General features: G+C 39.2%; 2 protein-coding genes across 4 annotated transcripts; one reads left to right on the forward strand and one right to left on the reverse strand.

The window, feature by feature from the left end:
- The first annotated feature begins 643 nt into the window (after window positions 1-643).
- On the forward strand, window positions 644-16,946 carry TUBE1 (tubulin epsilon 1). Of its 3 annotated transcripts, XM_030946281.1 has the most exons (13): window positions 644-704; window positions 778-851; window positions 2,645-2,697; window positions 4,817-4,874; window positions 5,434-5,549; window positions 6,557-6,678; window positions 7,968-8,155; window positions 8,960-9,135; window positions 9,932-10,072; window positions 11,593-11,733; window positions 12,594-12,768; window positions 13,826-13,940; window positions 15,642-16,946. In XM_030946281.1, exons 1-13 carry the CDS (start codon window positions 680-682, stop codon window positions 15,647-15,649), a joined length of 1,392 nt encoding a protein of 463 aa, XP_030802141.1. In that variant the 5' UTR covers window positions 644-679; the 3' UTR covers window positions 15,650-16,946. The 3 variants fall into 3 exon arrangements, with proteins under 3 accessions (XP_030802141.1, XP_030802138.1, XP_030802140.1); XM_030946278.1 differs by lacking the exon at window positions 15,642-16,946 and having other exon boundaries at window positions 13,826-15,558; XM_030946280.1 differs by lacking the exon at window positions 15,642-16,946 and having other exon boundaries at window positions 4,820-4,874; window positions 13,826-15,558.
- Window positions 15,101-22,920, reverse strand: CCN6 (cellular communication network factor 6). Its single transcript, XM_030946282.1, has 5 exons — window positions 22,868-22,920; window positions 19,215-19,488; window positions 18,616-18,858; window positions 16,322-16,515; window positions 15,101-15,917 (listed from the first exon to the last, which is right to left on the reverse strand). Exons 1-5 carry the CDS (start codon window positions 22,916-22,918, stop codon window positions 15,636-15,638), a joined length of 1,044 nt encoding a protein of 347 aa, XP_030802142.1. The 5' UTR covers window positions 22,919-22,920; the 3' UTR covers window positions 15,101-15,635.
- Window positions 22,921-25,056: the final 2,136 nt, after the last annotated feature.

The following is a 25,056-nucleotide window of genomic DNA, read 5'->3' on the forward strand; positions in this document are numbered from 1 at the left end:
ATTAACAGTTGGACTTGATGGTCTTAAAGGTCTTTTCTAACCTAAAGGATTCCATGATTTTGCAGCCGAGCTGTGTTGTGGACCAGCCTTGCCATGCTGAGACAACAGCATCTCTACACTCCTTGTTTTTTCACTGCGGACAATTATATGCACATTATGAAACTGAGCTTAATGTGCAAGCCTGGTGGGAAGGCACATTACAGCATTTCCAAATGGACGCTTTTTCATTTAATTTTTAGTTTGTATTTTCATACCGTTTCACACATTTCACGCTATCTCCCTGAATTATGTATTTGGGGAAAATAAAGCGCTTCTTTATTGCAACATTTTATCCATAAAGGATAATGAACTGTAGCGTATGGAAATACTTTTGCTCTCCCGTACAGACGCTTTATGTTAGGTTTTTGTCAGGCCTCCTGTATCTGGGCCTCAGCCGAGACGCCGCAGCCCCTCTCGAGTCCCCCTCAGACTCACCGAGTGCCTGAAAATCTCACCACACCCCCGTGCTGTCCCCCGCTCTCCCCCCCCCCCCCGCTCCCTAATGGCACGTTCCACTCGCGGCGGGCAACCGGCGAGCGCCCGCCGCTGAAGCACCGGTTGGGACGTTCCACCGCAGGAACTCGGGGGGCGCGGCTTCCGGGCGCCGATTTCGAAAGAGGCCTGCGCCGGCGGCTCTGCCATGACCCAGTCGGTGGTGGTGCAGGGTAAGGGGATCGTGGCGCCCGGACCTCCCGTCGCCCCCTCCCCGTCCCTGAGCCGTGTCTCTCCCCTTTGCAGTGGGACAGTGCGGGAACCAGGTGGGATGCCGTTTCTGGGACCTGGCACTGCGGGAACACGCCGCCGTCAACAAGGTAAGGGCGCCGCTGCCCCGCCGGCCCGGGCGAGCCGCCCTCGCTGCCGCCCGCGTCCGTCGCTGTGGCTGCAGAGCGCTGTGTTTGTTTGCTGAAACCAAGGGCGCTTCACTGTGAGCACAACCACCCCCGGCTTCTTGTGCCGTTTCACTAATCATGAAAACAAAACGTAAGGTTAACTCTCAAGAGACCCTGTTAAATCAGAGGGTGGGCAGTCACCAGCCGTGTGAAGTTTAACGGGGATTAGCGCATCCTGCATCTGGGATGGGACAACGCTGGATGTAGGGACAGACTGGGCAATGAGAGGCTGGAAAGCAGCGCCATGGACCCGGGGGTCCTGGTCGATGGCAAGTGGAACATGAGTCAGCAGTGCCCTGGCAGCCAGGAGGGCCAGTGGTGTCCTGGGGGCATCAGGCTCAGCATGGCCAGCTGGGCAAGGGAGGGGATTGTCCCGCTCTGCTCTGCACTGGGGCAGCCTCACCTCGAGTGCTGGGGGCAGTTCTGGGCACCACAATGAAAAAAAAAAGAAAAAAACACATTAAGCTGTTGGATAGCGTCCAGAGAAGGGCCACGAGGATAGTGAAGGGTCTTGAGGTGAAACCATATGAGGAGCAGCTGATGTCACCTGGTTTGTTCAGCATGGGGGAGACTGAGGGTCTCATGGCAGTCTGCAATGTTCTCCTGAGGGGAAGAGGAGGCGTAGACACTGATCTCTCCTCTGTCATGACCAGTGACAGGACCTGAAGGAATGACCAGAAGTTGTGTCAGGGAACATTTGAGTTACGTATTAGAAAAAGGGTTTTCACCCAGAGAGTGGTTGGACACTGGAGCAGACTCCCCAGCACTAAGCCTGTCAGAGCCCAAGAAGCATTTGGACAACACTGTCAGGCACATGGTATGATTCCTGTGGTGTCTTTTGAAGGGCCAGGAGTTGGACTCTGTGTTCCTTCTAGGTCCCTTCTAACTCAGAATATTCTGTGATCACTAATTCTGGCCAGCTTTCTCCAGCATTTGCACCCTGAAAAACTCAATGTGTCTGCCTACAGCCAGGCATTAGCAGGTCTGAGGCTGTTAACACCACAGTGAGGGCTGTTCAGTGCTGGTACTTTGCCACTGGCAGTAAAGCAAAAGAGGACACCCCCAAAGCCCACCATTGTTTTTCATGTTAGCTTATGCCATGGCTTGCTGTACAGTTTTACTGACCAAAATAGCAACATGAGGAGGGCATAGGATTGTGCTGAGTACCCTGAACAAAATCACACTTTTCTTGCTGTGACTATAAAGCACTTAAGGTATTTCAACATGTCAGATCTCTTTAGTTTTATGTTGGGATAAGTAATTGCCATTGAACCCCTTGAACCCCTTGGCAGGGAGTTCAGGAATCAGTGTGATTGTGCTGTCCTCTTTGCAGAACTCCATGGGCATTGGTATCACGGGCATGGAACCCATGATGAAATGAGGATTGTATCAGTAATGAACTGAGTCAGCTGAAGAGCAGCTCTTCAGTTTAATCATTGCATTGGAATCTTCAGTAAACTACTAGAGTTGCTTAATCTTGTGCTGAAAAATTAATTTCCTAGTTACATTCTCTCAGTTTTTAATAGCAAGCTGATGTTTCAACAAAATGTTCTTTTTGGAGATGACTGGAACTAGCTGGATTCAACAGAGATGTTCACTCAGTTTCAAGTGGTTTGACAGGTATCCTTCAGAGGTCCCTGCCAACTTAAATTATTCCATGAAAAAGCACTGAGAATTTTTGACATTACACATCATTTTGTGTTGTTTCCTTTCAGAAAGGAATTTATGATGAAGCCTTAAGCAGTTTCTTTAGGAATGTAGATACAAGGTAAGTTTTTATCAAACAGTTCATGAGTTTACATGGTAGATCAGCCCTTGTAGTATCTTCTTTCAACCTAAGTTATAGTTATTTAGCTTGTACTAGAAAGAGATTTTGCTTTTTTGTATTCTTCTTGAAACCTTATCTTTGTCTTTCCACTTTATCTATATATACTTCAGTAGTTAAATGTGTTGAAGGTGTGTTAGTTTGTTTTCCTTTCCTTTTGTACCAGAAGTGGACAGTCAGGATCTGATGGCTTTTGCCACTGCAGATAACAATCAGATTGTGTGCCCTCTGAATACCAACTGAGCAGCATTTCTTGAAGAGTTGATACAGAAATTGTATATAAGATAGTCAGAGAAAACTGACATTTTTAAAAGTCTTATTTGTCTGACTGTTTTGTTACCCAGAGTACTGTCTATAATTGTTTTTTATAAGTTAACCAATTCATACCTTAAAACCATTCAGTCATCTCTTACTTTTCCAGTTACAAAAATCCTTGCAGTTTGCAAGAAGAAAACGTGTACTTGGGATAGCCTGTTGCATTTTAATTAATAAAAAAACATTTGACCAACCTCTGTTTCCTTCCATTGTATGAAAAGGTTGCAGTACAGCAATGTGATTTTGACTAGAAGAGCATTGAATTCCAAATTGCTTTTTTTAACCTCTTTGAAAGAGCATTGCAAATGTATTGAAGTTTGTTATTGTCATTCCATATGGGTATTTCCAAGAATACGTCTTTTTTTTTTTTTTAATCAAGAAAATTGGATCATAAAAAATGTCTGTTTCTGTATGTGCCAGATGAGGCCACCAAATTTGTAACTGACAGGTTGGCTGCAATAGGAACATCTGTTTTCTCTCTGAGCAGCCTGGTCTAGTGGAAGGTGTCCCTGCCCATGGCAGGGGGGCTGGAACTGGACAGTCTTTAAGGTCGCTTCCAACCCAAGCCATCCCATCACTCTAGGAAGGTTGGAACTTTTTTTCAGCAATTGAATCCAAGTGATTGAAGGTTTAATCTGGGATGAAAGGCCACAAAGCCAACAGTAAGAAAAATAAATGTTGTTTTGGGGTTGGTTTTATTTCCTCTTTGAATTTTGTTAGTCCCTGAAGAGAAATTCTCTAGGAGGATTTACTGGTGCTGTAGTGTAGTCCTGCAGGTGTTGTGTAGGCTAGAGGAATCACATGAGTATTAGAGGCTGCTGTGAGCTGCTCACCTCATGAGAAATGTCTAGAGACCATCTTTGAGTGACAAGTTGGAAAATTCTTGAGTAATCCAGAGCAGCACTGTACTCTTTTCCCCTTGTTCCTGATGGGACTCAGTAGGCTCAGAACATCTGTGCTGAATTTTAGCTGATGTTTTGTGAATGTAATAGTGGTTAAATGTAGAGTGATCTTAAGACATACTTTAAATTTAGGCTTGGCCAGTCCCAGATTAGGTAAGTAATGGGAGAGGAAATAAGATCAGTCTGCCAGTATCCCTGCCTTTTTGTCCCCCTTGTGCTGAATATAGTTTGGCCAGACCATAGTATCTCATCATTTGAGTGGGAAAAAATGTTAACATAATGTATGCTGTGTTGGCTCAGTACAACCAGTCCTGGGAAAGAAGGAGGATTTAGCTGTGTCAGCCCAGTAGGATTTCTGAACTGCTAAATCATAAGAAGCAGAATAAGTCAAGCCCAGCACTGTGCTGGTGCAGTTACAGAGCTTTCACACCTGGAGCACAAGCACAGTGTTGTACTGCCCCCACCGAAACACTCATGGGGAGCTGTTTTCCATTGTTTGATGTGGATACACATATCACATGCTAATAAAAGATAATCCTTTCCAGTTTTGGCAGTGCTTGTGGAATTGTTACAAAGCAGAGGCTGTATCTGACAGTAAACTTTATGCTTATCTTTCAGCTTCTTGAAGTAATGTTTAGGATAGTTCTGATTGAGTTCATGTCCTGGAATTGTGGAATTAGAGGAATTATGAGGTCTTTTAGCAGCATGTTCAGGGTGTTTCTGTTTGTTTGCATTGTCATAGTCCTCCAAACACAATATATAAGAGATAAAATTTTATTGTAGTATATATTTTGTGCTGCAAATATGATCTTTGATTTTTCTGTCTTTTTTTGTCTTTTTTTCAGAAGTGGTGATAATGGTCCTGATATTTACAAAGGAAAAATCTGCTCTTTAAAAGCACGAGTAAGGCAGTCTATAAAGGTCACTCTTTCTACATTGAATATTTATGTCCAACTGTGTGGGAATTCTTATGAAGTTCTTAAAATTGCATACAGGTTTAAATACTGTTTTGAAAGTAAAATTTCTAATACTAACTTTTATTAATGCAGTAATGCACTTTGCTGCCAGTCTTGTTGAGTAACTCATTGGAATTTTAATAAAATTATTGCAGATATTATTAACTAAGGGTTGGATTTCTTTGAACCACTTTAAATGATTAAGAAGCAAGGAAACTTGAAATCAAAAAAATGTTTTAATTTTTTTTTTCCTAAGTAGTGGGACAAAACATTATAAAATTTTAACAAAATTTCATCTGAAATGCAGTCATATCAAACAACTAGCAAATCAGCTAAGATGAATCTAGTTGGTCTCCTAGTTAACAACTAGGGTGGGAAAAGGTTTCTGTGAAGCAGAGTAAAAACAGAATTCCTTTCATATTGTCAATAATTTCATATTTCTTTGTGTGATTATTTCAAGGGTGGTTTGGTTACTGACTGAATTTAAATTCTTCCCATTCTCGAAGGCACTGTTGATTGACATGGAGGAGGGTGTGGTAAATGAAATTCTACAGGGACCATTGAGGGATGTGTTTGATAGCAAGCAGCTTATCACAGATGTTTCTGGTTCAGGAAACAACTGGTGAGAACCTCTTTAGAACACATTTCTTAGCAGCTAATTAGATGGCATTTGAAAGGGGAAATGAAAACCATAGCTTTCGTTCTGCACCTGGAGAGCTGCAGCATTTTACCAGCAAACTTGGAGTCACTGTTGCCTGGAGGAGGGCTTTGAAAAGGCTTTTACAGAAGAATAATTCTGCTGATATATAATTTTGTCTCTTTTTTCTTCTTTTTTGATTTTCTTTAAAAAAGAGCATGCTTTTTATTTTTATTTCTTTGGCATTCAGCTGCTTTCATTGCTTATTCGAAGCCATAATCTAGTTTGAGACTGTGCAGCTACTGTGGAACGAGATATATGAACAAATGCACTTCTGATTTCTAAGCAGAGTCTGACTTTGTGCATTATAAACTACATTACCAAAAGAAAAATTCAGAAAAAAATTGGTTAACATAATGAATTCCAGATTTTTACAGAGACCTTACAGTGCACTAATAATATTCAGTGCACTAACACTGGAAAGCAAATCACCAGCAAATGTACCAAAAGTGAGTGCAATATGGAGAGTAAAGCAGTCTTTACCATCTACCAACTTTACCATCTAGCAGACAAGTGTGTTGAAAATGAGCTGTTTGGGCGGGTTTTGTTACTAGTAGCAGCTGACTTGCGTAGTACTCAAACGATTATCTGCACATTTATTACGTAGGGATATCTTTATTGTTAAGGACTGTGTAGCTTTCATTACTACAACTGGATTGTCCAGCGTGGGAGTTTATTTCCTTTTCAGTACAGAATAATAAGTGTATACTCCAAAGTTGTGAACTTAGGCCTCTTTGCATCCTCCAGTTTAAAACCATGTTCTGACTCCCATATGCTAATATGTAGTCACAACTTAGAAACTCTCACAGATGAGGTGTTGCACCCAGCTTTGGACCCTGAACTCTAAAATGTCACATAGAAGGATTTAAAATTAAAAATTTAAAATTTGGTTTTTTTGGGGGGAGGTTTTAAAGTACTTTTCATATCCTCAGGGCTGTAGGTCATAAGATATACGGCCGTCAGTACCGGGAAAACATAGTGGAAAAGCTGAGAAAAACTGCTGAACATTGTGACTGTCTACAGTGTTTCTTTATAATTCATTCCATGGGAGGTGGTAAGTAATCTTTTTATGGGGAGTATGACTGCAGTAGCTACAAATGAAAAAAAGAAAATACATGGATCTTGAAAAGAAAATCAGTATAAGTATCTACATCATTCAGAATGCAGATTTAAAAAATTAACATAGTACAATTAAATGGACCTGTAATTATTTATCATTAGTTTTATTAGAGCACTGAGGAGCTCTGATGTGCTACCCAGAACAAAAATGCAGCTAAAATTCAAAAGATGAGGCAGTGAGTAGGTCAAGACAGGTACCAAAGACAAACACTGAGGTATTACTGATCAGAAGAAGGGTCGGTGACCTCTGAACACCAACAGCATTGTCATAATCATTTTAATTGTGGGGAAAAAGTTTTCCAAAAGGCTTTGAAGGAGACTTCTGAAGTTGCTTAACTTTGGAAAAACTTTGTTTTTCTGTTTTCCTTCCTCATAATTCTCTTGAATCTGATCTAGTTAGTTAATAAGCCAAAAGGAAGAATCCTTTGTGGTATAAGTTTTGTCATTATTGCATTGCCATTAAGCCTTCCTACCCCAGAAATCTGAGAGCAGTATGTATTATAACTGGTTATAATGTGGAAAAAGACACAGAAAATAGCTCTAAATATGAAGCAAGGATTTTATCAAAGGCCTTTTTTGTGGCTTAATTTCAGAGACCCTGGAGGTACTGTTTCTGTTATTCTGAAAACTGCTGTCTTGTTCATAGATTAAATTGTCTGCCACTGAGAATGTAGCTGAATATTCAGAAAAAGACCACAGTTCAATTCTCTGTTTTGGACTCGGGGCTGGGTGCTTAGTGTTAATGAGGAAAAAAGCCTGTGTGCTGGGGGGAAGGGGCAGCTCTGTTTTTACAGAAGAATGAGAAAATTTTATAAAGAAACCCTAAAACAAAAATAGTATTGTTTGGGGAAGTTCAATGCTTTTAAGCAAATGTTGTGTTTCATAATTCAAATTAAAGAATTCAAAATAAGAAGTAGAAATACTAGGTCAGAAAAATGTTTGTTACATTGTAGGACTTTTTGGTTTGCAGAAATTTTTGAGACTGTATTCTTCATTCTGACTGACATACAGTGGGCAATAATTTTATTACATATTTAATTTCCTGTCTGGGACAAACCTTCCTGCTTTAATTAGATTTGATTACCCTCTACTGTCTGCCAAATGCTTCAGAAAATATTCATTAATATATATAATTGAAAAGTTGTATGTCTCCTACATGAGTCGTAGAGCCTAAGATAATGTGGGGAACCTGTCTTCTCTCATTCTGTCTTCATTCATAATTAGGGACAGGATCTGGTCTTGGAACTTTTGTACTAAACTTGCTTGAGGAGGAATTCCCAGAAGTATATAGATTTGTTACTTCAGTTTATCCCTCTGGTGAAGATGACGTTATTACTTCTCCATATAACAGTGTTCTGGCTATGAAGGAGCTTAATGAACATGCAGACTGTGTGCTACCAATAGAGAATGAAGTAAGAAATAATATTCTATTTATGTAATTTTTTTATTAGAATGTGGAAATGTCTCTTCCTTTTCAGTACTGATTTGCATACCAAAATCTCCAAAAGCATAATTTCAGTTTTTAAAGTAATGATTTAATTTCTAAGTCACTTGCAAGCTTTTGAAATGAACGTGGGTATCACTAAAAAGTTGCTCTGCTCCTTCAAACGAAGGTAGAGTGAATTTTTTCATGTCTATTTCAAGGTAAACAGTGAAAAGCTTCTATTTACTTAGAGTGTTTTCAATTCTTTTAACAATCAATTTGTGCATAGTATTGTGCTTCAAGGACCTCTGGTCTCTCCAGATTCCAACAAGCTTAGCTGTGCTGATTAGTGGTATGGGAATCATAGATATACCTGACCTTGCAAAGTGCTAGACTCATTCGAATCTAGCTTTGGTGGCTGTCTTGCTGTTTGTTTATGAAAAAAGCAAGAAAAAGTGAAATTTAGTTAGAAACTACATTTTTTTGCTTCACAGGTGTTCTCTTCTAAAACTGCTCTTTAAATTTTCATAAGCATTTTGAATAGTTGAATAAAATTCAAACTTCTGAGTCAAGCTGTGTATATATTTGTGATATGTAAGGCACAGACTTAGAAGCACTTCAGTCAACTGGAATTGCTCAAAAGTTGGACTTAGATGTATCAAGGTATACTCTTTAACCTAACAGTACAATGTCTGAGCTTTCAAGATTATTAGAAATTAAATGTGTGGTACTGAATTTCTAAGTTCTGTACTCAAGACTACTTCTGTGCTCTTTTTTTTCCTCTCTTTCAAAGTCTCTGTTTGAGATAGTTAATAAAATTCATCAGATGATCAATTCTGGGAAGTTAGGATCAACCGTGAAGCAGAACAGCTTAGTAACATCAAGTGCAGGCAGTGCAAAAACACTGCCTGAGAAGCCATTTGATGCAATGAATAACATCGTAGCCAACTTGCTGCTGAACCTGACAAGGTAAAGTTACAGGTTATTCCTCTGTAACAAAGTAGGATTGCTGGAGGTGGTGGGTGCTGTAAATATGCAGGCCTGCATCAACTTGAGTAATATTAATTACATTAATTACTCATATTACAATATGAGTCTTCTCTTTATAAGAACTGGTTACTAAATGCTAAAGTACTTGGAAGTATTCAGATTGTAGTGGTGCTGCTTTAGCCATGATAATCTTAAACCTGAGGTAAATTTATAGGCAGAAGGAAATTGTCTTTTACAAATGCCTAATGGAACCCACAGAGGTTTGCCTTTCTAGGCATTATTTTGTAAATATTGTCAGATCATTTGTGCTCATAAACTGTTTATTGCTGCCAGAAATATGCTTTATACTTCTGGTTGGCCTGTTTTTCTTTTAAACAGCTTGTCAGGAATGCTAAGTCACATGTATTTTACTATAGCCTGTTTAGTAAAAGTGGTAATAATTAACTGGTATTAACCAGCTGGTATTAATTAACCAGTATTTAGTGGTATTAAACATTATTAATGATAATAAATCAATGCTAAAGACTCCAGTTGGGGAACAAGGAATCACTCTTGGTAACTTACTTTTCTTTAATGAGAAGTATAAGTAAGACATAGCACTGTTATTGCCAGATGTGAAAGTTTTGTAATTATACTTGAACACTTGCTTGAATGCCGTGTTGTTTTATAGTTTTATTGTACAGAACAGCTGGAAAATAGATTTCATGGAATTTTACCTTATAGAAGTGATGTACTTCGTTTGTATCAGTTTCATAGCAATTTGTTAATTTTTCAGCTCTGCTAGATTTGAAGGTTCCCTAAACATGGATCTTAATGAAATCAGCATGAATTTGGTTCCATTTCCTCGACTTCATTATTTGGTTTCAAGCTTGACTCCTCTGTATACACTGGCAGATGTTAATGTTCCTTCTAGAAGGTAAGAAAAAATATTATTGGAGTTTCACATTTAAAGCTTAATTTCTGATTTTTCCATAGTTTTCATTTTAAAATTCTATTCTGTAGCAAAACTAAGGGTGGAAATTCTGAAACTTGTATATCTGCCACATTTTCAAATTAGTCCTGCTGATTTATGGAACATCTGCTGTCCCCTTTCTATGTAATGGTTGAGCCAGTAAACTTGACATGCTTTTGATCTCTGCTGGAAGTGTTTCTGTTGGGAAAATGTATTACTTAGAACCCACACCACAAGTTTTTTTGAGTAACAGCTTGCACTTGACTGACAAAATACTCTAAAGACAAACAAGGGATTAACTAGACTCTTTGGGGAATTACTTCAGTATTTATCTTAATTCAGTCTGGAGATGCAGTGAGGGCAGTGAGCCTATTTAACATCTTGTAATGATAAGCTGATGTGTCAGATTTTGTGAGATATTTATCCCATTGACATAGCAGAAAAATTACCAGTTAAAATAGATTTTACTGGGTTTGGTGGATTATGTTCAGTCAGCAAGAGTGAGATAGAGACAAATAGTGGTAGAGACAGCTAAGGGTAAGTGATGGAAGTATGCAGAATGGAGAAGAGGGCAGGACCACACTTATTTTCCAAGTTGCGACAGTCAGATCTGTTGAGAACATACCTTGATGATATGATACAGGGCTAGGGGGAAGGTAGCTGACTATGAGGAAGTGCTCAAAGATGTTTCAGAATGAAGTGGGAACAGTAATATTTTTGTCCCCTTTATTTTTTTGTAATAGGCAGATTGTGGCAGAGATGATATAAGAAAAAAAGAAATAGAGATTATAAATGTACAGTATTTGGAACAAGTGGAAAGAAAACTTAGATGTTGTGAGTCCACAGAACACCATCTTTGGTATCCCACAGTACAGTGAAAAACTTGGTTAAGGAAGTGAAGAGAGAAAGAATATGATCTGCAGTGTCATCTTTTAAAGCAGTCATGTGTGATAAAATTACAATAAGTAGACTAGGCAAGTAGATATAGCCTGTCTTTTCCCAAATCATTAATCAAAATTAATACAGTTCTATGACTCATTGATCCTTTTTAATAATGAAGTGTAACATGCAGATAATCAGTTCTGTAAGGGTCAGCACTTTGATATCCCTTGTCAGATCCTTCCCAGTGAGATTGTTCACTCAAATTGCCACATAACCAGAACCCCAAGTAGTTAAATCCTTTTACATAATTTTAAGACTTTGTAACCATTGGCCTCAAATTGCCTTTATGAAGGCAACTTCTCTGATTCAACAGTGGCTTGTAATTTGTGGTTGAGGAAAAAATGGATCTAGTGTGTTTTTAAAAACTCTATTACCAACATATGTACATATAAAGGTTTGAATCTTTCCTATTATTTATGGTCCTGGGTTAAATGTACCTTTATCCAGGATTTTATGAACTTTTAAACACTGAAGGTGGGCATTCTGAAGAACCTTTGTATCCTACTTTAGTAAGAGTAGAAAACTGTTTTCTTTTCACCCAGGTTGGATCAGATGTTCTCAGATGCGTTTAGCAGAGATCATCAACTAATTCAAGCAGATCCAAAGCACAGCCTCTACCTGGCCTGTGCACTTCTTGTTCGAGGAAATGTGCAGGTTTCAGACCTTCGCAGAAATATTGAAAGGTTTGTAATACCACACAGAGTAGTCATGGGATGGATTTGTACAGAAATTGGCAGTTGTCCAGAGCATTCCAGCTTTTCATTTGAACAGTTTCAATACCAAATCAGTTTACTCCAACTTCCTTTTCTTAATTTTAGAAGGGAAGAAAACATAATTAACTTATGTAATGAGTGAAAAAACATCATTCCTGGATTTTCAAATAAAGGGAGATGCTGCTCCTGTCCTCCTCAAAATTGCAAAAAAAACTCTTTCAGGGGTCTCCCAACAGCAAAGGATGTTGGAGTAATGAGTTCTGTAGTAGAAGTTTGTTTTTGCTGAGCAGAAACACATAAGTTACTTTCACATAGGTAGGAAATAATCTTTATTTTAACAACTCTGTGTTGTGTTAGCACCCATTTTCTTTAACAGTATTGAGCTGCATAGATGTAACAGGAAAGGCAGGCAAAATGGAATTTATAGGCAGACGGGGTGCATGGGGAATATTTCTGGGAATCTAAAGTATTTTACTTATTTCAAAACTACAGGTAGACTGATTACCCTCACAAAGTATTAATCTGCCCCTTTACTAAATCTCAGAGTGCTTCCAGTCCCTTTTATAGAAACCAGGTACTTGTAACTTCACTTTTCAGATCTTGATGCATTAAATTAACAAAACACAATTGATTTTTGCAAATTAAATTTAACATAGAGACGCAGTGGTTTAGTCTGAAGTTTAAAATATCTTATTCACAGTGATAGTTATAACTATCCTCCTTAATCCTGGGTGCTTAAATGTTAATCTTTCAGACTGCTAGTTGAAACTGTTAGTTGTTAGCCTTTGTGTTCTTTATATTCCTTAGTTAATTAAATTTTTGTATCACAGGTTGAAGCCTTCTCTGCACTTCGTCTCCTGGAATCAAGAGGGCTGGAAAACTGGTTTGTGTTCAGTACCTCCTGTGGGTCATTCCCATTCCCTTCTGGCTTTAGCAAACAACACCTGTGTAAAACCGACTTTCATTGAACTCAAAGACAGATTTATGAAGCTCTACAAGAAAAAGGTGCAACTCTTATCGTTATAACATCCATAGTCACTAATCATTAGCATCTTGTATTATTGAAACCCAGATCTTAGTGTTGTGAAGAGACTGTTTATAATTAACAGCCCAAGGGTTTTATTTGTGTGACCAGGTGACTCAAAGCCCCATCCAACCTGGCCAAGAAGACTTGCAGGGATGGAGCATCCACGGGTTCTTTGGGCAACCTGTTCCAGTGCACAGTAAAGAATTTCTTCTAAATATCTAATCTAAACCTTGTAGTCCACCAAGCTTTCTCTCACTTCACTTCCTCAGCAGGACAGGAGAAAAGTACAGTGAAAAACTTGTGGGTCAAGATAAAGACAGGGAGAACAACCACCAGTTATTGTCATGGGCTAAACAGACTTGGCATTTGGAAAATTAAACTAATTTATTGCCAGTAATAGTAGAGTTGGATGGCAAGAACTAAAAAAAAAAACTGAAAACACCTTCACCCCCATTCCACCCCCATTCCTTCTTCCCAGCCTCAGAATTCTGTTCCTTTTTTGCTGATCTTAGTGTCTGCAGGGCTGTTTCTCTCACATTTTCTTGAGTCTTCTGTCACAGCTGTTGTGCAGCATTTTTACCCCCCAGCTGTCACAGAGGCATTACCAGCATCACTAGTGGGCTCGGCTGTGGCCAGTGGCAGGTCCATAGTGGAGCTGGCTGGGATGCTTCTGTTCAGCATGGGGGCAGCTCCTGTTATCTTTTCACAAAAGCCACCCCTGCAGCCCTGCACTCCCCTTGCTGCCAAAACCCTACCATGTGAACCCAATCCACAGCTGGTCTGGCGTACCCAAGAATGCAATATGAAAAGATGGGTTTTAAGAAGTCGGTAATATCGACTGTGATTCACTAGGGGATTGTTACCAAACTTGCCGAGTGTTTAAACAAGGAATGTCATTATATAAATCTCTAAGTGCCATTTCAACACTGCTTGCACTTCCCCCCCCTTCAGTACAGGCTAACTGGTATTTACTGAGCCAAAGCAATCAAATACCAAGAAAAGGATAACACTGATTTTTTTTTTTTATCCTCTTAGGCTCACCTTCACCATTATCTGCAAATAGATGGGATGGAGCAAAGCTGTTTTTCAGAAGCTATATCCTCTTTGTCTGACCTAATAGAAGAGTACAATGAATTGGATGCTACAAAAGGTGGGCCTAGAATAGATCCTTCAAGACTGAAGATAGCTGTTTAAAGAAGGAAGAACTGATTTTAAAAACAATAACAACAAAAAAGCACTTTTCCTAAACATCCAGCCACTTCAGTTAACCAGCATGACTTTCAGCATGCCTGGCTATTGTAATTCCAAAGTAGAACCAGGACAACAGCATCCTTTCCTCAAGAGTGATCATTAAGTGGGGAGCCATGCCTGTGAGAAAGATTTGAAGGCACCTAATTGTGGCTGGTATCAGTAAGGACAGTAATCCTAACTGTGGAGTAAGTTGACACACAATATGCTGTGAAGAATAGGAGGAGAGGTTGCATATAGCAGCCAAAAATGTAATTATTTTCTCAGACTTTCAACTTCCAGTAAACTAAAGGTTGGTCTTGCATCAAGGAAGGATCACCATTGCTAGATTTAGTTTTTAACAAGCAACTGCAAAGAGAAGAAAAGCCCATGTAGTCTTTTCAAAGATGAAAGCAAGTCTCTAATGAAATTGCTTTCTTACACTTTGCAGTAGACATTTCAGAATGCTCTAAGCTATGTTCCTCATTTTGGTATTTCTGCTCCTGTGTTGTAGTTAACTATATTAGAGGATTCTCAATTAATACCAAAATCAGCAATAACAGAAAATTTTAAAAAATAAATTTTGTTCCAAGTATTATGCTTGGAATATTAATTAGTATTTTAATGATTCATATTAATGAATGCTGAGTTGCACTTGATAATGAGATAATACAGAATACCTCTGAGCAAAACATGCACTTATGATGAAGTTAATACCATTTGGAGAAAAATGCTTATAGCCTTGAAAGAATGCAAGTAAAATAGATGTTTTAATATTTATAATTATCGGGGTATCAAGCAGCTTTTTATATTATAGTGAGAATTTTTACAAAATAGAATGTACAGCTATTTCCAGTTGCTTGCCAGTGAGCTGTTACAGATCAGAATGGATTGATTTCTTGAAATTTGAAGTCCTTCTAGTACAGTTGGAGTGGACATGTAAGTAAGCACAATTTTGAATGTGTAGGCCCAGAAGTATCCAATAAAGTATTGTGATAACATTTGTTGAGAGCATTTTTGAGAAAATGTTCTAAAACTATAAATTTTCTTAAGTCTTGCATCTATTATCTGCAGTTGCCCACTTATTTGTTCCTTTGCACATCCAGTGTTTGTATCCATAACACTAGAGAAAGACTGTCTGTTGCAAAAAGCAGTCTGAGATTGAAGTTGACAACTTCTGTTTCAATGTTTCAGCATTGATGTGTTTTACTATTTCAGATGTATAGCAGAAAATGTTAATTTAAGAATGAAGAATGATAGATGAAGTATTACAGGGCAATTTTTTTCCCAAGAGGTTGGAGCATCTATTTGTATTTGTAGGCAAAAGCTTGTTACACTGGGGTATGAAGCCCTCTTGCTGTACCTTTCACAGTCACCAAGAGTTCTTGTTTGAGCACTGCTAATGTTGGATACATCCTCAGGAATGTATCTCCCCATGTAAAAACAGTTACATTTAAAAATATGCCCTCTGGTGTTTTACAGGTACTATTTAATAAATGAGTGAATATTCACTTCTGTAGTTTCATTATAAACACTGCTGTGGCACGGAGTTATGCTGACTCTTCAGGGTGTGAATGTGCTGTTGCACTCCATGTGTTACAGTCAATGGTGTAATTTGTCATAGGAGTTTGAGTTGGGAAAATATATCTCCTGGAGCACTGCAAATCCTCTGGCACACACACGATGTTATCCACATCATCTTCCACCTGAAGAAACCTTCGTTGGGACACTCAAACTGTACAGTGATCATTTTGGACTTGTTAGGAATGCAGCACCTCTTGTCCAAGCACACTCCGCAGAAAGTTAGTTTATATCTTTGAGTAGTTGAGCATCCGGAAAAAACTAGCTTCTCTGCTGTTGGAAGCTGGAAAGTTGGTTGGCATGTTTTTCCCTTTGGAATCTTTAATATTAAAACAAAGAAAACCCTGGACATTAATTGCAGATCATGTAAGAAAAAGTTGCAACATTTACTTAAAAATATCTTGGAAGTTACTCAATCTGAAAGCTGCCTGCTTTTTCCTTTGTCAGTCAACAAACAGGAGATACTTTCAGAGTGACTGTGCATCAGGACAGCATTAGCAGCACTTATATTTCAGGACATTGCATTCTTTTGTTTGAAATTGCACATCTGTAGTTTGCTATTGAAACATGAACATTAATGGTAGAAAACATAGAAGAGTTATTTTAAAACCCATCAAAAAGAAAAAAGTTAATGTTTTATTAGTACTTGCTAATGCATCCATTTTTCCATTAGTTCCAATATTTTCATTTTCTATTAGGAACTAATTTTATGCTAGAAAATACCTTTATTTTCTTCAACATATTGGTCAAACAAGGCTGGATGAAGCATAATCTCTTTTCTTTCTTCATTTCACATTTTCTGTTGTCGTTGGTCACTCTGCTGGATATGCCTATGCCGCAGGTCCTGGAACAGGGTGTCCAGGGAGTTGCCTGTATGAGGCACTTTTTCTTCAAAACTAGTGGTAAGCTTCTGTAAGCTAAGACAGCAATATTTTATTTATGCAGCCCCAAAAGGATGAATTGAAAATACAAGGATAAGAATTTGATTTCTGTTCATGAAGATACTTCTGTAGGTAAACCTAAAAATGAGACATAAATAACATTTATACAAAATTCAGCTGAGCTGCAGTTACACTTTGGTGATACTGGATACTCAGATTCTACCAAGGACTATGAAATTGCATGTATTATATGACCTTCCAGTTTCATGTGATGGAAATGTTGTGTGAAAAGAGCTAATTGTGGAATTCTTATGAAATGTCCAGATTTTTCTTTTATTTTAGGCCAAGCATAGTTTATAAAGGCTGCTAAGAACATTAATATTTATGTCTTTGTAGATATTGATAAGACTTTAGGTTTTGTATTGAGGAATAAAATTATCCAATCACTTTTAGATACCACTAAAAAGCCCGAGGGCTGGATTGGGTGGAGTATACTTAAAAATGAAACAAAATTGCCATGGAAAAGTTCTACAGAAAATCTGTGTGGAATCTGTGCATTTATATAAGAGCACATGCAGAATTACCTGGAATTACCAGAACTGCTGTCTACTTAGAAAGTAGACAGCAATTTAAAGATTTCATTGAAGTAAGCATTTTAAAAGCCTGTCACAGATCTGCAACAAATAAAAGGAAGTTAAATGGTTGTTTATACTTGTTACATTTTTTAAAGTATGACCTAGTTACATCTCTGTATCTGAATTTGGTAAATCAAATTGAATAGAAAGCCAGAAAACAAAGCAAGAGGAGTAAAATGAAACTTAGCACTTACTATCCACTCTAACAGAAAAGGGACTTTTCAAAATACATATTAGCCCATTGAGCATCCATGGAATTTATGGACAAGTTGACAAGATAATTCTGCTGGACTGGGAGGGAGAAGACTTTACTTGGAAAAAAAATTTCCTGGTGTTTTTCTTCAGAAGGCTCCTAAAGAGCAGCATCGTACTGCCACCACAGGGACAGGGTGTTGGGTCCCTGAACTGAGCCCAACAGAAAGTGTGCTTTGCCAGCTGGGTGTCTGCTCTCAAGGCTATGCTGTGCAGCTGATCCAAATTCCAGAATCATAATTTGAAGTAAGGATGATTTTTTTTTTTTTTTGATTTGGCTTACTTATGTGACCACTGCTTACATGTGAGAAGTTGTCCAAACTGGACTTCAGGTTTTGTAAGCAGGTTTATTTGCCTGCAAATTGATTGATGTGCATCTACTCAGCAGCCTTTGATAAAGTTTTTCTGATAAGCATTGCAATCCTTTTATTTTATTGATCCATGATGGTGATTCCATCTGCCACCAAATTAATGGCTCTGCTTTCTGGTACCTGCATTAGCTGTAACAAAGATGACTTTCACCATGGAAGGTTGCACATGCACAGGGAAGGAGATGGCACAAGCATAGCAGCTGTGGCCAGGGAAGGGCTGGCAAAGCTGCTTCTGGCAATGGTGCTGCCTTAGAGTGCAAAAGAGAACTAGTGTTAGCAGCAGAGCAAGAATGGAGTTAAAGGGAATATCCACTGACCCTGCAGAGTTGCATGGACAAGCTGATGAATGCTTTTGATCAGACTGAATAAAGAACTGGGGCAGGTATTGTTCTTGCAGTGACCAAAATTTGTGAATGCAGGAAAGCCACTAAGGCAATTTTTATAATTTTCTGCTTTCTATTGAAAGAAGAGACCTGTGTTGTGTTAATATATGTGTGTGAAAGCCAAGCTTTGTGTGTGGCTGACACCACAAAGCAGGGAAAAGTGGGGCAATTCCCAGGCTGCAAAATGGCTGTCCAGCAGCATCCCTAATTGGGCTGATCTGATGAGCAGCAAACCTCTGCAGAAAGATGCTTTGGCCAATTCCCTGGTGACAGAAGCCAAAAGCCTTTCTGCTTTTCACATTTATTAGGTTTAGAGAAATGAGTCTGTGACCTGAGAGTAAGAGGGGTAAGTGGGGCACAACAGTCACTCTTGCAAAAGCCTTGAGCAAGAATTGGGCAAGTGCCAGTGGGCTGTCTGCCTGGCTGCTGGAGCCAGGGACACTAAATGCAGAAAAGCTCATGTGCAGAAAAGTTTACCAGAGTAGTTAGGCTCACCTGACATCAGTCTGTAGTTGGTTGATTGAAGTTGCTTGTGCTGTCCCCTGCCACAGATGGATTGTCCTGGCTTCTTTCTGCCTGGGACCCTGGTGCAGGGGCTTCCTGCTAATCTTGGTGTGAATGCAGGGGTACATCCGATTGTACCACTGACACACAGGCACTTATAAAGCCGGTTGGGCTGAAAGGTCTGCCCGTTGGTGTAATAAACTCCATTGAGCTCACATCCTACAGCTACCAGATCTGAAAATGGTGAACAGCAGTTACTAACAGGGGAAGAGCACATGGGTCTTGCTAAACAGGGTGCTAAAATGTGGTCAGTCTTTATGACATCCACAGCTTTGTAAATTGGACATCGATATGTCTGCCAATAACAGGCTTGTGCACAATGACCTGGTTTCACTAATGCAGGTAAGTTGAAATACAGTCCCAGCCCTACTCTCAGATTCTTTGACCGAGCAGTTGGAGGACTAAATTAGGATAAATTCTTTAGCACAGAGCTGTGCAGCACCTGCAAGCAGAGTTTTCCTCCAAAACCATTTACCTGGTGGTCCCCACCCTCTTGGATTTCAAGAAGGGAACATGAAGGAGCAACTTACATGCACACACGCCTGTTTCATACCTAGGCTCGTCTTCCGAGTAGTCACAGTAGAGCCCTTTGTGGGGATCACAGACATCTGCTTCATTGCAGGGCTCTCCTGCCTGCTTGGCACAGACCTTACAGCAGCCACAGCCATCCTTCACCAGGCTGACCCCAGGGGTGCAGTCTGGCACTGGCGGGCAGTGGCACGGCCAGCGGCAAACCTCCTTGCGCTGGACTTCGCCAGTTTCTGAAGGTTTATCTCCGGGCTGCTCTGGTGGGCTGTGGAAAAACTTACACAGAGTGGGCTATTTTGAGCACTGAATGCAGTATGTGTAGCTGGAATAGCATAAAATGAAGTCAAGATGAAAAAAACTGAAAGTTGCATGAAAATGTGCAACATTTCTCATTCCACAAGATCAAAAAGTGAGAGAGGCTATGAGGTTTATGTAGAAGGCAGAGGACCATTTTCATCAGTTTCTCAATATCAAAAAGGGAGAGAAGCTATGAGGTTTATGTAGAAGCAGAGGACCATTTTCATCGGTTTCTCAATATCAAAAAGGGAGAGAGGCTATGAGGTTTAGGTAGAAGGCAGAGGACCACTTTTATCAGTCATACACTGAAATGTTCCACCAGTGAGCCTGGCCTACTGCTTGTACAAAACACAATTCACTGGTCTTTCCTTTGCCTTCTATAGAACAAAACAAAAGTTTTTTAAAAAGTATTTTAAAGTAGATGGTGGTTTTATTCTAAATATTTCTTCCTAGAAACCTTCTATCAAATTAATTAGCTTTTGATTCCTCGCAGTGTTTTATAGCCAGCCACAGTCCTGTGTGCCAGTTCTGATGGCAAGACCCCTCTTTTGAATGTTACTTTTGCTCCAAAATTTGAGTAGATGCTTGGGAAGGAGCGTTATAATATCTACAAATGCTCTTGTGCTAGATGCAAAAAAATAATCCTAGTAAAGGAGGCACTGAGTTTAATAGGTCACTTTCTAAGAGTGCATTTATTTGCATGACTAAGCCTTCATTGAATCCAGAGCTTACAGAGCAAAAACACATCTCATTAAAGAGATTTGTATCTGCAGCAGGAAGGCAAGATCTAGCCAGAATTTACTGGTTTACACATTCTGTCTTAGAATTCATGTGTTTTTCTCTTTTTTCTTTTTTTTTCTTCTTTATTTTTTTCTTCTTTTTTTTTCCAAGTAAAGAAAGGACAAACTAATTCCTGATGGGCTTATTTTTCTGAGGTATGAGGGCAGATTAAGTTAGCACAGTGTGAAAGGATCTATTTGAGATAGTCTATCTGCATTTTTTTAAGAACTACAACTAAAACCTAGCAGTTTAGATCTTAGCATTAAATCTTTTCATGCTGCTGATTTCAGCAGAAATGCAGATTGTGGTATAGTTATTCTCCGTGGATGACTGGTTCTGTAGTTAAGTGGGGACATGCACAGCACTTGGCCACTATACAACACAGGGCCTGGAAGCCACTCTCATCACACAGCTCTGACTGCCCAAAGAGCAAAAAGGGAAAGAAGACCAAGCCCTTCATCAGGTGCCAGTATCACCATCAAGCTTGCAAAAAATAAAGCCCAGAACATATAGCCTATTTTTTTTTCTGAGCATGTGAAGCCTATCAGTTTCTGTCTGTTTCTCCAAACTGCAAGGATCTGCTGGTGTAAAAATCACCTCCAGCAGAGATGCTGAGGGAAAGGGGTCATTCAGCTGGGGTTCCTTGCTGCTTGATTTCCAAACAGGAAGTATCTGCAGAATTCAGCATTTCATATGTCATAGCCCAGGAAAGCTCTTGCAGCATAATTAAGCTGGCTTAATTGAATGCAGTAGTAAATGACCTTTTAAAAGCCTTTTTTCTACCCCTAATTTCCATTTTTCATGGTCATTTACAACTATATTTATGATATCTTAATTTGCAGCCACTAATGAAGCTCCAAAATAGTAGCTTTCAAGTTCCTTTGGCTGAATGATTTTTAAGCCAGATAATAATTTACATAAGCAATTCATATAGTAGATGGATGTTAAACAATGTCATGGGGTATTCCATGCAGTATGAAGAAGATAGTTTCATAAATGTGTCATTTGTTAAAGGATTTCTTCTAATCCTTTCTACATAAATTCAGCAATAATATAGAAACAATTAACTCAAGTATACTTTTTAAGGCAGCTGTGCCTTTCCTATAAACCATAATGTTAACTTGATGAACATGTGCATTGGAATATAAAGGTTCTTAAAGAATTGTTCTGGAAACAAGACAAGCAAGTGTTCCTGTACATTTAGCAGTGGTTAATGCTAAATACATTTGCTTTAGGAAACAGTTACTTGCTGCTTCTTTCTTTAGAAGCAGAATATTATTATTATTTTTATTGTTATTATCATCAGGAATTTGGCCATATGCCAGCAATATGAGGTTATGTGGCTTGAATCAGATATCATGTTTCAAAATGTGTATGTGTAGCAGGAAGTAATCTTATGAGCTTCAACCAATACATTTAATTTGTATTACAAATTGAAACATGCTTTAAACCTACAGACTTAGTGGAGTTTTCTCCTTTTTTTAGGGAGAGATGTCTGCTGAAAGGTGGGAGACAAAAAAGTCCTTACAAAGTAAGAAAAATACCATCAGGTGAATATCTGACAGTTTTAACTGTGGAATGACTGAGAACTTCAGCTGACATGAAAAATCTTCACATATCTATTAAGTTACAATGAAAATGTAAAGTTTGTTTGTACAGTTTACAGGTCAAATATTTTTCTAATTTGTGCTTCCCCAGGTTTCTATACCAAAGCTATTCACATCACACAAGCCCCTTGCATACTTTTCCTGATCCTAAGGGCAGATCACAAAATGAGACCATTGTGTAAGAACCCTTCATGTGTTGTTTGTTTTCCCATGTTTTAAAGATTGAACAAGGTCAGTATGGCATAAATAAGCAAATAGCAAAATAGGCAATGTATTATCACTAATGTTTGGTTATCTTAGTCTGGCTTTGAAAAGGCAGAAAGGGGAGGGAGACAGCCATTTGAAAATTCTGTTGACATTCATCTTAATTGTAAAGGAAAAATACACTCTATACGCGTAAAGTCAATTTTCAAAATTAGGTAAATAAGTAATGAAATTCGCCTTTGACACAAACACCTTTAGAAAAAGCTATCACTTAAAATTGTCTCATAAGAGACAAAGTATAACACAGCCCAGGTGCTTTTCTTGTTTGTAAAACTAGCCTGAAGTCAGATTGCTGCATGTATATATATACATGTTTGCGAACACACGTATACATGAATATATGGAATATGAGCATGGATAAGATGTTTACTTTCTTACTGCATCAGATAGTAATTTTTGCTTATATTAAAAAAAAAAAAGAAAGAAAGAAAAAAAGAGGCAAGGTCAGTGACAATTTAAGCTTCCCTAACACTTTTTTCTTCCCACCAAGTCATAATAATGTACAGAGAGAAAAAAAAATTACCAAAACATGACTAATGCAGTAAATAAGATGCAAATGAAATTTACTCAGGAGTAGAGAATGGCTCCTTATTCTTTATGAGGAATTCACTTCTCTGAAATTTAACTTGTCATAAGGCAAATAAAAACTTTTAACCGGGACAAGGTGAGGAAAGGGAAAATCTTTTTCTTCTTTTTAATGAACTTACCTGTTGAGTATAAGGGATGATGAAGATGGTGGGAACAAGGAGCCACCGCATGTTCCTGCACATTCAGAAGTGAAACTGGGAGATAGGGAACAGGCTGAGCTGTGTCAGAGGAAGCACTGAACACAAAGCTCTCCTCTGTCTCCCTTGCCAAGCCAACTTTCCCCAGCACATGCAGGAACACATACACGCATTCACACTTTAAATTCTCCTCTTCATACTGAACCAGCTTCACACTGAAATTTCCAACTGGCCTTCTTTTCTCTGCCCACTGCTAGAATACAGATTTTCACACCCTGCTTGATCCCATCCAACTGATTCAGCCAGACTTAATTGAGGTCAGGTAGGGTGACATCTGATTCTTAAAGTCTTGCTGCTGGAAATGCAGTGTTATTTTTAACTTGTCTTTAAATCTATATTGCAGGAATTTCTGAAATCTGAAGGGCAGAGCCCCAAATACATGTATTTTCTGAGATGGAGAAAGCAGAATTCTTCAAAATTTCTAATGTATTGTGCCTAGCAAATCATTGTATAAAAATTCACAATCATTACACGCCCTCTAAAGAGGAAGGAGATGCTATAAAGTGTTAAAATGCTGCTACAGATTTGGCACTGTTTCTTTCCATGGAATCCTAATGGGGAAGCCCAAATTATAATGTACTTTTCCCTGAAGTATGCACCTTGTCTTATTGCTGTGTCATGGCATTTAAGGACAAGATAGTTCAAATCTCCAACTTCCCTCCCCCTTAATACTATCAAGGTGATGTGTTTGATTTTTAGGCTAACAAGTGAGGGTCTCCAGGGTAAGACAAAAACTCCAGAGCTGCAGCAGTGGTGTTGGTGGTGCCCTGGTAAATGTTTTTCTTTCACATTTGTCCTTGCTCAGGCACCTCCTGAAGCCCAAGAGTTACTAGGGGAGGCTGCCAAAGACCACACTGACACAGCAGCCATGCAGGGACAGGCAGTAGTGGGAGTAGGGAATCAAATCCAATCCAAGCACTTCTGTTTGGCTCCTGGACTTGGAGCACCACATGTCCTCTGTGGTTACAAATGCACCCTGAACTGCCCCTCCAAACTTTTGAGCATTTAGCTGTAAAACACTGAAAAACTGCTTTTCTTTAGCACAATCACTTTGTCACATAACTCGAGATGAAGGTCAGGCAGTACCTGGGTGACAAGTGGATGCAGCAGATCAGTTCGTTTCATTATGTTACTCTGGTGTGTGGCAGTGCAGACTGAAGCTTGTGTTTCCCCTTGAAAGCTTATGAACATAGCACACAGGTTTCTCTGAAGTCTCTTCTGTCTCCTATCAAAACATAGCTTCTTTCATAGAATCAGAAGGTAGTTGAGGCTGGAAGAGGGCCCAGGGGCTTCTCTAGTCCAAGCCCAGCTCAAGCAGGGTTCCTTCTGAGATCAGACTGCGTTTACTCATGGCTCTGTCTATTTGGATCTGGAAAACCTCCAAGGGTGGAGGCTGCTAAACCTCTCCTGGCAGCCTTTCAGAGGGATAATAGTGAGCAGTGCCGGCTGTCTGAGGACATTCCAGGTTCAGTTTTCTCTTGCAGCCCCAAAGACACCACTTTCCCTCTCCAGCCTGTAAAGAAGTGAGGAAGGCCAGAGGACTAGCACATCCATTCTTCTTCTAGTACTGCAAGGGGAGCACACAGCATTCATTTGAAATGTGTCTTTTCTCTGCATTGCAGAGATAAAAAATGTGACCAGTGCAGGACTGGGAATGCTCTGTGTGAGCTGGCAAAGACTGGTCTGATGTTAATAATGGTCCCCAGTCTTGGGAAATAGGAGAGACATATTTCTGTAGGATTACCCATTGGTTTTATATGGTGTATTTGGTTGGAATCACCTGGAGAACACGTTATCTGAGCTTTAGAGAATGAAACTTCAAAATTGTGGTTAGAGTATAATTAAGCTGATTGATAGAAAATGTTGTGTTTGGAAGGAGTAGGAGGAATGTTCCTCCCCAAGGAAGATATTCTGGTGATATAACACATGAAAATGTCATTTTAGGTGGCTGGATGCATGCTCACATGTGTGCAAATCAATCAGCATTCCTCTTCAGCCTGAGAAGGGCCTGCTGCTAGGAGCACCACTCCTGCTATATTAGGACTCAGTTCTCCAGAACAACAACGTGCCTTCACTGCCTTTCCCTAAAAAATGCACTTAAGTGAGGCTGG

This window comes from Camarhynchus parvulus, chromosome 3 (assembly GCF_901933205.1).
Source record: "Camarhynchus parvulus chromosome 3, STF_HiC, whole genome shotgun sequence".
Lineage (NCBI taxonomy): Eukaryota > Metazoa > Chordata > Aves > Passeriformes > Thraupidae > Camarhynchus > Camarhynchus parvulus.